A 14,812-nucleotide genomic window follows, 5' to 3' on the forward strand; every position below is an offset into this window, starting at 1 on the left:
CTCTCTGTCTGTCTGTCTTTCTCACTTTCTCATCTCTCTCTCCTCTTTCTCTTTCTGAAGGCGAACTTTCATTTAGTTTCATTTAATTCAGCAGCCAACAGCCTAGCCACCTATTACCACAGCAAGGCAGCAGTGGAGTATTACATCAAAAGCATGGTGGCTTTTCCAGTGGAGCCACTCTTGTACAACCCCTGCTACCCCTGTGGTGACTGGGGGATTTTCCTCTCAAACTTTGTTCCTTGCCCTTTGTATGATCACCCCAAACCATAGCAAGTAACCTTCATATCTAACATGGCCTCCTTCTCACTTTGGCTTGAAGATTTATCAAGGCTTCCACATTGAATTACTGTTTGTTATTTTGTTGGACCACTGTGGTTTTATTATAAGGACCCTGTGCCCTAAACCCCTTTGAGTCAGACCATAATTTATTAGTGAATGTTATATTTGAGATTGTTGAAACACACTTACACACTGTGCTACTTACAGTAGTTGCCAGGAATCCGCTGTTACTGGCAACTTCTGCAAGTACAAGGGCTTATCATGGAATTTAAAAGCAAAATTGGCGCATAGCACTACTCACAAGGAGAGGAGTGTGCTAAGGCATAAGAGAGAACTCCTCCATAAACATGTGGATGGAGATGAAAGTTAGGGCATAAAGTAGGGCGAGATCATGGGCGAGTCACAGCAGCGCTTTGTTTCGCTGTACTGTCAGCTTCTTGTCGTTCATTTTCAGCACAAATGCTCGCTGACGATGATTCTGGGGGACGTACCGGTGCTCTCCAGCGGGCCCAAATGGCACGCGCCTCCCGCCCCTGTCTCGGGGCGCCGCCATCGCTGCGCCTCGCACCAAGAAACCGCAACAGGAAACGGCCATATAACTGTCAATACTGCCGTGGTACGCCGCGGGGTCGGCCCGCCCCGCCTGACCGCAGCACCTAATCCGGAATACCACGTCCCGTACCCGAAATCCCCCGTAATGGACCGGGCGCCCACCGCCTGGGCCCGGGGGGACCCGGAGAGCTCGTCCCGCGCCATCCTGGCTAACGAGCTGGGAAGAAAAGCGCCTTCACCACGCTAACCGCTGTGGCCATTAATGGACCCGTTCCGTTCAGGAGCTCCTAATTAATTCATTCATCAGCCAACCCTCTCCGTGTCACTGCTGTGCGTGTATTTATTTATTTATTTCTCACAATGTTCTTCTGAGTAATTTGGCAGCCCCCTCATCCGAATAAGAACTGGGGAGGGGGGGGTGTTGAGGGATGAGGGTAGCATTGGAGGTGAGAAGGACTGAGGTGGATCCACGCATGATTAAAGAAGCCAATATGGCTCTCTTGGACCGGGGCATTGGTGGGCTCTGAGTTTTTTAAATTGATTTTGTGGGTAACTAATGACCTTTTATTGAACAGTATGTCTTCTTGCTTGTGGGGACAGGAGGATGGCCCTGTCACTCAAATTTGGGATATCACAACCGTTAGCCTGGATAATCCACCAGGGATACAGAGTAGGCATAATAAATACATAGCATAATGCCCTGGGTTAATTCAACTCCAACACTGTACATACGAGTACAACAGGGACCATACAGGTATGTACTCTCTAACGGAGTTCACTTAACACTGAATACTTAGCTGTGCACTATGTCAGTAAAGCTGATATTGGATCTCAGTACAGAAGAACCAGAGACAGGGCAGAAGAACCCAGGAAGGGTGACGGGTGGGATATGGCGCTGTTAGTATTTGATAATTCAGGCTTGTAGGAAACTATTTCACAATCTCACATGCACATGTGCCGTAGAAGGCATGCTCAGTTTAGGCAGTTAAACTATTGGGTAAATTCTGAGCACAACACAGGAAGGAGGCAAGGGTGTAATTTATGTGGGGGAGATAGGGGGGTTACAACCACCCCAATATTACAAAACCAGCCAAATAACCACCCCAATAATATAGCATGACGATGATGAGAAAAATTATTTCATATAATAAAGATGGGGATTTCATGTTGTGACTGGGACATACTGATCTGAAGTATTTTCCCCTTAGATTTCACCAGAAACAATCCTTTCACTGCTACTCTTTAAAAAATTATTTTGGGTGAGGACGTGCCCCTGGACTCTCTGAGACGGTTACAGTGCTTGAGGGTCTATGTATTTCAAGCCCCCCAAAATTCAAACTAAAGTTACACCCTAGGTAGGGGGGGCCACTAACTGCAAGGACAGCATAAGGATGTGAGAATTTCAGTCCGGGTCACATTCCTGAGACAATCCGTTTCAGGCAATTCAGTCACTTTGTCTAGTTTTAGTTTAGCCTTTTTTGGAAGGGCATTGTACCCAGCTGTCTGAGATGGCAAGGTACTGGCAGGACTATGGAATCACGAGCTGGCTCAGGTGTAACAGGTCTAGCCAAATTACTGCTTTGCATGAAAGAGCATAATGATGATGTACACATTAAATGTAACAGCTTGCTATGCATAAGCTAGAACAGGTGAAGCGCTATTCATTGTTTTGTTTTGGTCATACTTAAAATCCATGTTAACGTTACAGATTTAATGGCGAGCACATAGTCTGGACTGCCTGACACTGTAAGACAAAAACATGGATGAGCCATTTTGAGCATCATTGAAAGCATTGTCCTAGTTTGACATGCATGCGGCAGTCACTTAATGATGCAACATTTTGTTTTTTTGTGTGTGATAATTCCCTGCAGTTTTTAATGCTGGGAGAGCTCCAGCATCGGGTAGCTCTAGCTCTGGTTTCAGCTCTGATTGCCCTGCCTCTGGTGAACATACGCTGGTACTGCTGTCAACTTGTGTCTGGTGTAGGAGTACGGAACCAGTGATTCGACTGTCCTCGCAATTGAGCTCTGAGTCAGTGTCTTGACGTCCGTCTGTGAGGCAGACTGGCCACCACTCTGGCTGTGAATGGAAACCGCTGGGGGGGATGGGGGGTATGCTTGAGGGCTCATGCACAGACAACCTGATTTAAACTGGGCTTCCCAGTAACACGCAGCAGCCATCTTATGACTGGTCCAATTGTATTAGCTCGCTGGACATAGACCCGCCATGTGAGCCCATCTGCTCCCACTCTTATTCGGGTGACCGTCGTGGCGCTCACCTCCATTTTCACTGACTCACACCCTCCCAGACTTCTTACCCACACACTGTGTGCTGTAGTGGAGGCCCAAGTGGCTCAGTTGATAAAGGCGATCACTCTGCACGCTGGCTGAGAATTATGGTCAGATGTGTATGGGCCATTTTATGTGATTGGTTGACAGTGACTGGGAGCCCCTAGCACCCTGACCTACATGGCCTTGTCTCACATGGGGAAAGTTGGGTTTAAGTTAACCAGGTTGCCTTCGGTCACCATAGCAACGATTCAATGCCCCACAGGCTACCAGTTGTCAGTGGGAGATACACTCCAACCAAATTGATGCAAGCTGTCCTGTAGTATTATCTGATGTTGTAATAGCCACTGGCAGGTCAAGAGGTACAAGGTTTGGTTAATCAAAACTGGGAACAAAAGGGAGTAGAGAGGTGGTTCAGTAAAAATGTGCTCCCTTTATTTTTTCACTCCCAGACACTCCTGATCCTAGTGACTCAACTCTGCTTCCAAGCCATTTTACTCACTCCGAGTTCTTACACCACAGGACATGCCTTAAATAACAGCCTGAAATACCATATGGAGTCTATCTAAATGAAAATGAGGATTAAAAGTATTGAGATTTGGAGATGGGATCAGAAAAGAGAGAAAAGGATCACAAACTCAACACTGTACTGTGTTGCTTTTCAGCACGTTTCTGTCTTATGCAGTTCCAAGGGCCTTAATTCCTTTGGTTGGGCATTCGCTGCGCTACAGTACTTCATCATGCTGTCTACACAAGGCCAAGCTCACAGAGGATCGGTACGCATTACGCTACATGCATACAGCATTAACCGGAAGGCTAAAAATGGAGCAGTGATACCATCGCCCAGATAAAATCACGTCAAACAAGACTTGTTTGTTTTCAATGCAATGATTATGCATTTCTGCCTCCACTACTGCTTCATGATTCAACACTTCGCTATGTTGTAAGGTTATGCATTAGATGTGCTTTCGAGAGGATGTAAGCACGAAAACAACTTTTATGAGCATGAATTAGCTGTGAGAGCGAAAGCAGGAAATGATGTCCTGCTTTTGTAATAGCAACCAGAGCCAATCTTTGAGAAGACATTTGTCTTCCGTTTGGTAGAATTAAACTAAATGCAACAAAATCACCCGGTCTTCAGTCATATACCCAGTGAACAGGCTCGGGAAGATGCCGGATCCTCTTTTTTAAATTTGGTTGTGACTTAAAATTATATCGATAATGTTTTCCCAAAGCTCTTTGATACTGAGGCAATTTTGAGGATTTGAGAATGAACTAATGTTTATAGTTGTTTGTGAGTAAATACACAGCATTCTTCCCCACAAGGACTCTCTCTCTAAATGGGAAATATACACCTCTATCTCTGATGTCTGGTCACAAGCAGTACACAGGCATGCCTAAGTAAGATGGACAAAAGTATGAAAACAGTTTATAAGGTGTGTGTGTGTGTGTGTGTGTGTGTGTGTGAGAGAGAGAGCGATACAGAGAGAGACAGAGTGAGTGAGCGAGAGAAGGAGGGGGAGTTTTTCTGCCCCATTTCTCCTGCTCAGCCATTCAAACTGCACTAAACGGGGCCTGAGGGCACATCTCTGCTCCCTGCATGCCTGTCCCACCCACTCACTGCTGCGGAGAAGCTCTGCTGCGTTTACCAGACCAAAACGCTACATAGCGCTTCCTAACTGCTCTCTCTGAAGGAAGGGTGTCAAAAGGCTCATCTGTTTCTCCAAAGAGGGACCCTGTCTAGTTCAAGGGCTCTTTGTAGAGCAAGATGGTTAAGTCTCGCAGCTTTCACACTTTTCCCACCTACTGTACCGGTTTCCATAAAGAACTAAAAAAAGGTTCCCCTTTGAAGACAAGCCAAAGGACCCCTTCTGAACCCTTTCTTTCCAAGAGTGTATGTTATTCCAGCTCTATAATACAAAATGGATTACAGTAGAATAGGAAAATTAAGCTTCAAGAAAAACTATATTTGAGTAATTGGATGGACTTGTCAGGACACCTCACTCTCAAAAAGAGTGTTAATATCCAGCACAATTTTTGCTGAAAGTAGCCAAACATAAAATGTGTTGTCCTAGACATGGAGTGCTAAACAAAATGACACATTATATCGGTATTGAGCTTGCAGGATATCTGTCAGTTCAGGAAAAGAGAACTGGTCCATCTTTTCATCTCTGTTAATGTGACCAATTGCCTTTGCTCTGAATGAAAATAGTTGGAATCACCATCAATGAATTCAGTTTCAAGACATAGCAATGTACAGACACAGGCCATTTAAAACAAAAAAATATATACAAAACATGACGCCCTACCACCGCCGAAGAAAAGGGGTCATCCATACCCTCATTAAACTACATATCAGTATTCAAAATCATTTCCCAATATTAAAAAGGTTTTACTTCCTCCGAACCCATCGGGCCCTGAATTATTCCCACAGACTCGATCCTGTTTGGACAGCCATCAGACAGGAGACATCTGAAAACAATCAGCCTCAGAACTAAGGCGGAGAGGGAACGGAGGACGGACGTTTCTTCTTCCGTTGCTTCTCTGGCCTTGGGTACGGCGCTGAGAAGCATCTGCGAATGCGCGTCCCTCTGATTATGGAAGGGTGCGCTGGTTTGCCTTCAGCTTGTGCTCCCCAGATGGCGGGTCTGTCCTGCTCTCCATCCCGTGTGAGTAATTATGCTTCGGGACGTACCGAGGGTTGAGTCCAGGCCACCAGCTCTCCTATTGTATCAGCGCGTACTGGTGATCAGTCACCCTTACCACGGTTTTTGGAGAGGCTACAGACAAGTTTTTTTTTTTTTGTTTTTTTTTTAATGAACAAAAGAAACTTCTTTTTTTATTCTTTTATCTACTGACAGACCTGGAAGCAAGTGAGGACATTCTAAGCCTTTTAACAGCATCCAGGGACATTTTCCCAGAGAAGATGGGTGCACAAGCTGTACTGTACCACCAACCATTGAACAATTCTCTCTTGGTGTGTAATATGTGAAGCCCGACCAAACTATTTTTCCTAGGTCTCAAGTGTCATACTGGCTAGTCTACTGATGATTCAACAGCAGGTATTGACTGAGGAGCCTTTAAAGAAAGATAAATCATATTAGCAGAGCTATCGAGACCTGTGGACTGGCTGCTACGTACCATTGCAGAACATTCTGATGAGTACAGATTTTAAATGGGGCCCCCAGAGTGTACACACTTCCACTGAGCTCCTGCCACTATCCTCTAATGGCACGGGGAGAAACACTGTTATTCCCCAAAAAAACAAAATGTCCATCCTCAGTGCTTTGTTTCTAAGTCTTTTTTTAATCCAATGTGTCTGTGAATGGATCAGGGTGCGTTCTTCATTTGCTTTCAGACTTTCTTTTAACTTACGAATGGTCTGAGCAGAAAAAAAAACTGCACGCTCGTTTTGAAATAGAGATAAATATAAAAAAATATATAAAATGCAGAAATCAGATCACAGAAACTGCACAGTACACAGATGACTGGTTTATTCTGAACACATCTTTAAAATACTCTCTGCGGATACACACCAGCAGCACTTTTACTCTATTAGGAACAGCTTCAGGCTGTGACCTGCCTAAAGCTTTGGGTGCCTACAATACTATCTCTCTCTCTCTCTCTCTCTCTCTCTCTCAATTTAATTTTTCAGTTTGAATGTGCTTTATTGGCATGACATGAACTGTGCTGCTAAAGCAAATGTCACAAAGGACAACAACAATAATAATGACAATAAAAAATATATGAACTCGACAACCTGTTAACCAATATAAATGCATTATCCTAAGCGCCACAATACAAACATTTCTCTCTCTCTCTCTCTCTCTCTCTCTCTCTCTCTCTCTCCCTCACTCTGTCTGTCAGTGCACAGTCAGGCTTGCAGCTGTTTCTGAACTGTGCCTCTGGAGTTTGCCTCTGTTCTAAAACTCCCCCCCTCCCCTCCGCCCCCCCCCGCCTTTCATGTCCTGCTCCGGCCCCGGTGTTTATGCTTTTGAGCCGGTTTCAGATCGAGTCGACTGTCTGGAGCATTTCTGGAAAGTTCCCTGGGAAAAGCAGACCTGGGAGGAGGGGGCGGGGGGACGCTGACGTCAGCGTGCGCGTGTGTGTCAACACAGCTGGATGAAGTGTGTGTCACCCCCCTGGTCTCCCCAGCACACCCACAATGCAACAGCAAGCATCAGTGGATGTGTGCATCTGTGTGATAGCTCGTCTTGGGGGGGTGGGGATGGAAGGGGGGGGTCGCACAGTGCCTTGCTGTGTCAGATCTCCGCACTGCTAACTGATATGTCAGAAAATCAATTAATTACTTTTAAGTAGCAGTTAACGGCATCCACACAATACAGCCCCATGAATTATTGAGGAGAACTAAAGCTGAGTTATTTTCTTCCTCCTCTTTTAACAAACATCACGGAAGTGTGAAGGGATGATATCACTCACAGTCTTAACAGCGAGACAGAGAGAGAGAAAGGGGAGAGAAACAGAGATAAAGCATTCATAATAATATTTGTCTTGATAAATAAAACTATAAAGGCTGATAGCCCAAATCAATTTGACTGGCACAAACCAATTGCTCTATCGATCTTTGATAAACAAATTTCAGGCGTTATCAGAACGTATTACTGAAAACATTCCTCTATGCCAATTCTAGCATCGATTAGAGATGTCTCAGGAAAATAAACTCAAAACACCCCTTATTTTAAAATAGTTTTTTTTTTTTTTTTTTAAACAGTCACCCCATTGGACATATTAATCACGGTGAGATGATTTGCTAGAGACGAGCTGGGGGTGTTATTGATTCTCGGGCCCAGAGTGACTGCGTGGGGGACACAATAGCCTGAGGGAGCCGGTCCCAGGAGGTACGGAGAGGACAGACTGGCCTGGAGCTACAGGGTGACCGGAGTGCCTGCTGTACTGAGCCTTATAGAAGAGGGCAAATCTCTGCAGCCTCCGACAGAGCCGAGAACTGCGCTACTGCTATACAAACGGAGAGAAGTCAGCGGTTCAATCCCACAGTGCCATTCTCTGACCGTCGTGCCCAGCAGTGGTTTACCACCGCGTGACCACCGTCGGTCGTCGGTCGGGCGGTCGGCGGGCGCCCGCCACCTCGCTGCCCGCCGGTCGTGGGCACCGGGAGCGGCAGCCCGTGCCGCGGCTCGCTGTGGTGACAGCGGCTCTGTGCCCCTGAGACTGGCGCTGTGGGAGCTCGCCAGCCCGTCAGCCTCAGAGTGTAACCAGAGCGGCCTGCCCCAGCTGCAGCCTCGCCGGGGAACCTGTTGCAGAAAGGGCCTTCTTACCAAAACCCTTTGAAGAGCAGGAGTTTTTGGAATGTTTTTTTTCAAAAATTCTAAGTCAGTGATCTAGAACTCAATTGGTTTCAGTTACCAGTAGTGATGGTTACATCAGCATTAGAATGTTCAGTTAAGTAAAGGTCTTAAAATTTGATTCAGTTTTGTCAGCCCAGTATAAAAGCACATTTTAATTGCTGATGGCCATCGGTGTTTATAATGGCCGTTACTTACAATGTTCAATGAATCTGCCATTTGCGTACTTACATGCATAACATCCTCCGTGTTCTTCATGACTAAATGACAACTATCAGAGGATGTTATCTGTTTCTGCAGAACATCTCTGGAATTGTATCCTGTCACTTATACAGAACTTCTTTGAAACAATAAATAAGCTCTATGACAGTACGGGGGCCAGTAATAATGTTCTGTGAGATAACGTTACCACAACTCAATGGGAATACAAGCGGCCTGTTCCCCTGAAACATTCCTACTGCATTTTGTATCAGCTGAGTTCCTGGAATGTCGGGATGGAATAGAAAAATATCCCACTCTGGATGAAAATCAAAATGAATAAAGTCATCATCGTGTGGCAATCTGCCCGCTATGAGATCACTCATCCCCCGACCTTCCCCAGCACCCCCTACAAGCCCCTAACCTGACAGATGAGCCTGCTTCTGGCTGCTGAACCACTGGGTCTCTGTCCAGGTCTCCTGGACGGGATGGTCTTAGGGGACAGAACGTTCACCCCAAGCAGCAACGAGTCACTTCTGCAGGCCGATCCGGGCGTCTGCTGCTCTCTCAAGCGAACTTTGATTCAAAATTCCACATGCGTGATTCCATTTTCTCTCCAGTGTCACGGATTTTTTTTTTTTTTTTTTTTTTGTAAAGAGGGAAAAAAAAATCATTTGAGGAGCTAAATGAAATTAGCAGGTTAAAATCGCCCCAGGCCATGTGCCGCTGCCTCCTGTGGCCATGGTTACTGCAAAGAACATATTAGGCATGAGTGCATGTACCCCCCAACCTCCTACAATCCCCCCCCCCCCTCACCCCAATAGACTGGCACTAACTAATAAAACAGGAGAAGTGCTGAGGGTATAAAGGCAGACATGTGAAAGAAGGGGTTCATCGTTCCAGACTGAATCCGTAGAGGCAGGCGGACACATCCTGCTGCTCCACTCTCCAGTCTTGGTTAACGCGGGCATGAGCGCTGCACGTTTCGGCACCTCCACCCCCCTGTCCTGGGCCGTGTACCTGATGAGGAAAGGCCAAAACGCCGGCGCTCCCTTCGGTAACGTCCTCACTTTTCCTCCTCCTCTCGTTCGTCGCCTTTTCTCTCCATCATCCTCTCCTTCGCTGTTCATCCTCTCCACCTGGTGTATTTCAGCTCCCCCCTCCTTCCTCGTCATTGCCACTCTCGCCATCGTCTTTCTAAAATGTCCCCTCGCTGTGTCCTCTGTCTCTTATCAGAAAACCTGGGTGGATCAAAGCCTGGTGAGGGCAGGAATATTACCAACATCAAGCTATTATTATTATTATTATTATTATTATTATTATTATTAATAAGCTATAATGTGTTGTTGAATGTTTAAGAACAGAGCTGGTAAAGTGGCCGTTCCACTGTCTATGTGCATGGGGTTCTGTAGGGTTTGAAAGCTAGAGAGAATCATTTTTCTTCATGTCCATTATGGATCAATTATTATTTTCAATCAGCAGCTAGGTTTCCATTTTGGGTATTTATGAATGTATTGCTCAGACCATGTCCATGGAGAGTCCTGCCTTTACCTAAAACACTGGGACACATGCCCATCCAGGTGGTATGATACTCCAGTGACCATAATGGTTCACCACAATCATGCAGACAGACAGTTCCAGGAATCTGAAGTAATAAGAAACTTTGCTTCACAGCAAATGCTTCGCAGAGTACATTGACTAGTCCATCATTGATCACGGGAGTTTGTGGTACTGTTTAAATCAATTCAGAGGTTGTGAACAAGGCAATCTTGTCATATGATATATTCAAGATGCAGAAGTCTGCTGGCATGCTCTAAATTCTATTAGGGCCATTCGGTGCAACACAACATGAACACATAGAGCAGACGCAGTGTGCATCTGCACCTTACATCTACTTACCATCTACTCCTACCTGTGATTTGCTATTTATCTTACAACCTGACTAGAAAAAAGGTAACCTGGGGCATGTTTTAGTTCCACAAAGAATCTACAGATGGGACACTGTAAAATACCCAGTGTTAATTCACCTCTAACAGTGTTAACTCAACTCTAACAGATAACATTTGGTCCCACTCTGGTCCCGTGGACATTGGTCCAGAGGACAATGGACATAGTACTGTGTAACTTCTTCCTGTTACCATCAACAGATTTTTCATTGTCCCTTCTGAAACACCTTCAGATTTTCTACATAAAATTAACCAGCTGAACACTATGAAATGCCATCTACAAACGATGTTTAATTATTACCTGGTTTAAGGTTTCGTTGTAAATTCATGTATGAAACACATAAATTATTGCAGATTGTCATGTGGACTGAACACGGAAAATGCATAAGAATATGAAAGGCTTTGCCGTGTGTGTGTGTGTGTGTGTGTGTGTGTGTGTGTGTGTGTGTGTGTGTGTGTGCGTGCGTATGCATGTGTGTGTATGCGTGTGTGTGCGTTTCAAAGTGTGGTAAAATTTTATCCTGATTAAATTATGTTCACACTGAGAAAATAAATATTATTTAGGCTTTAAACGCGAATAGATCTTAATTAGATGAATGGCCATTCAAATACAAACCAGCGGAAGGGAAGAAATTAACACCTCAAAATGATATTGATATTGCACTAAAATATATCGAATAAGGCGTTTGACATTATATTTTAAAGGCCAATTTATACATTGCTAAAATAGATCAATGTCTAAGCTCAAAATTGGTTCGTACGTTGAAACCAGTTTGCAGCCTCTGATGTCATAATTTTGCACGTCCATCAGGAACAACTGTGCCTCCATTCACTCAATCAAAATATAAATAAATCTCATAAACAAATATTATTTTATATCGCAATGCCGGATCAAAAAGAAGAAAAGTCTATGAACATAGTCTATTTTTACGCAACAACTATCCATGACGTATGCTGTGACACGCTATCCTTAAAAAAACACATTTACGCACATATAGAATATTAAGTGTATGCTGAATTTTATTTTATCTCACTCACACTACAGCTCGCTTTTCAATATAGCTATTTATTTTTTGTATTGTTTCAGAATTGTCTTGAAAAGCAAAAATGCCGGTTTTAAAGACGGATCATACCTACTACCATTGCCAGCTCCCAAAGACGATTAACACAGCAAGACTATTCTTCCAGCTGAAAACTGTAAGGACTCTAAATATAAAACGAATCATCCTGACAAAGTTAGTTTTTTTTTCTTCTTTCTTAATCTTTAGGCCACTTATATTGGATTATAGTAATATTACCGTCTAGTTTTAATACAAATAATATGTTCGTTGAAACAAGGTTTCATTTAAAAGTTTAGCAGTACCTACTGGACTTTTTCCGTAACTGAAACATTTTACCATACAGGACACTATAAATCGTAGTAGAGGATGCTATCGTATGATAAGTACAATTTATGTTCAGTTGACATCATGTTTTTTGCTTGTTTAAACTCAAACTAATTGTGTCACTTTTATGTTTGATGGATAATTGAAAAGAGTGGGTTCAAACGTTGGTTTGAGATAATACAATTATTTTGAAAAGTTTCTATGGTAATCTGCAATCTAAAATAAATTTTGATCCCGGAGTGGCTGATACTGTGTGCACTAGTTGAATCGTGACAGAAGAAGGATTTGAAACTTTAATGGAAAAGAGAGAAACAGACCCCACCATTTTCACTCCAAATTGGCTAGAAAAGGACTGGGGGTGAATTTATTATGGAGGCTAAAAAGATAATTTTCTGAAATTGGTATTCTAAAATATGATATATTAAAAGTATAATGCCTGGTATGCTGTATGTACAATTTAATGTGACAGAACAATTTATTTAGCCAGTAAAAGCAACGATATGTGACAATCAACATGACATGTGACAATTCGCTCCATGTGGCAGGTTGGGTTTTGGTAGGGGAAAAGTATTATCATTCCAACCGTTTAAAAATATTTAAAACTTAACGATGCAATAGACGCTGTAATTAATTTATCAGGCAAAAAACAAAAGCTCTAAAGTATCATAAGGAGCAAACTTGTGATGACATTTCCCATTTCGCGGTAGCTCCGCCTTTACGCATATTTACGCAATCGACCAGAGACAGTTTGGCACGAAGGTCTTGCAGAATAACGCAGATGTTCGATCGGAAAGAAACACAGTGTTACTCGACACGTGCATTCTGGGGAAAAAACGGAAATTAAAATTAAATCGGCCACGTGTAGGATCAGCTATGTCAAGCGATCTGCGCGCTATAATTTATTTTATGTTTACCGCAGTTAAAAATAGAAGCCTAATAATTAGAGACAATAACAGGCCACGTTTATAATATGTCTGTTAATATATATTGATAGCATGCGAAATATTGGATGTTGTTTAATTATTTTAAGAAGAGATCTTTGAATGAACGCATACACTACACACCGGACATCTGTTTGTTCTTTGTATTTTGGTTAGCCTAGTTGTCTGTTTTATACACGCAATAATAAGCTAAATATTAGGGAATCTTAATTTTACATCTAAACATTTTCTTCTGATGTATCAAGCCGCAGACAAGCTAAATTCTGCAGAGATTAACTTTGCTCGGCTTCACCTGTATTAGACCCAGAAGATGCGCCGGTTGGTGAGGAGACTGCCGTGCGGTACGTTTGCATAAGAGTAGACTTGTGTTGGAAGATCTGAGGAATCAATATTTACCAAAGAGCAACCAAATTAATCTACCGTCTTCCTGAGACCGTCTGTTCTTTATCTGTGATAGCTCTGCCCTGCGATTTGAAGTATTGGTATATATAACGAACAGATCAATCGATTGTATCTTGACCTAATGCATAATGATAAATTACGCAGAACGCATAACATCGTTACTTAAGATGCAACCTCAAAAGTTTTTTGCTATAGAACAACTGAAACTTTTTTTGGTTTAAGGTGAGGGAATTGAAAGATAAATAATAATCAGACCTCGTCTCATAAACAGTATACCTCTGCTGACACGAGTGCAGAAAACTTTGCCCTTGCGGCACTTTTCGCCCTTCACTAATGCCCCTGGCCGTTCCTCTCCTCAACACCGTAAATAAATAGAAAACAACACAGAGCACCACAAAAGCGTGCAAAAACAGGCTGAAATCAAGTAAAGGGTGTGTAAAGTGTGAGTCGGTGACATTACAATAGATCGCACTGTCTTTGTCTTAGTTGATTGTCCAGTTTGAACGATTTAGATACTCTGTTTTCAAATAGTGCTTTCTTGCAACAAATACTGCGGACATAGGAGCGCGTAATTAGTGGTCAAATTAAATTATTCTCTAGAGAAAATACGCTTTCGCGCAATAAAGATTGTCCGCTGGGCTCCATCCAGATTTACGGTAAGTGACGGGACCAGTCACTTCAGATCACCCACGCTACAGGCCGCCTGGAAAAGGTGCGTCACGGAGGCACAGAGCTTTACATTTTTTATGACCCTTGTGGCTAAACTCTTGCAACTAGACCAGCTCCGGATAAAGATGCGAATCAGGCAGTTCTTCTAAACTCCTTAACACAAATGTCAAAATTGTCTTTTTTTTCAAAGTAAAATGGCAAACCAATCAAATTGCCGAGCACCCTTAAGCATACGATGTTTCCTTTGAAGAGACGGCTGAACAGGAAGATGGTTGCTCAATCTCACTCGATATGAAGAAGTTTTGTCTTCGATTGGCTCTCACCAAGGCAACTGTAGGATTTAGACTATTAGGCCTAGTTTACAAAACATGGTTAATTAAAGTAAACGTGACTGCACCGTTGCTTGGTTGTATTGGCAATAATGATTCTTAATGACCGGTGCTCCTAAAGTGCAGTACTAGGGCACAAACAATAAAGAAAACTTGCCTAAACCATTGGGTAAGAACATTGGAATTATTAAATTAGTAGGCTTCCAATTGAGTTGTATATTATACTGGGTTATAGGCCATGTCTAAGCCTATATAATATGAAAACGAGGGGATATATACTAGGCCTTCTACTATGCTCCAAATAATGGCGGCTTTTGGTATTGTCGCCTGTGATAAATATTTTTTCATCGTGGATACATTTCAGTCATCTTCATTATTTCTCATATTTTAGCCAATACAGATGGATGAACACGAGGCATAGAAAAGGCTACCAAGTAAGTTTTCGTGATGCTAAATGTGCGCTTTGGGTCGTGTAGTGCGCCCTTGCTCTGAGGAACAT

General features: G+C 43.2%; 1 protein-coding gene across 5 annotated transcripts in view; it reads left to right on the forward strand.

The window, feature by feature from the left end:
* The window catches only part of runx1 (RUNX family transcription factor 1), a 51,953-nt gene that overhangs the window by 14,770 nt on the left and 22,371 nt on the right, over window positions 1-14,812 (forward strand). The window contains exon 1 of one of the 5 annotated variants that reach the window (XM_035394165.1): window positions 9,572-9,698. The exons of the other annotated variants lie outside the window; for them this stretch is intronic. Coding sequence (XP_035250056.1) covers window positions 9,611-9,698 — 88 coding nt within the window. The 5' untranslated portion in view covers window positions 9,572-9,610. Of the gene's footprint in view, window positions 1-9,571; window positions 9,699-14,812 lie in introns of those variants that run through there. 5 annotated transcript variants of the gene reach the window in all.

The sequence above is a fragment of the Anguilla anguilla genome, chromosome 15, assembly GCF_013347855.1.
Source record: "Anguilla anguilla isolate fAngAng1 chromosome 15, fAngAng1.pri, whole genome shotgun sequence".
Lineage (NCBI taxonomy): Eukaryota > Metazoa > Chordata > Actinopteri > Anguilliformes > Anguillidae > Anguilla > Anguilla anguilla.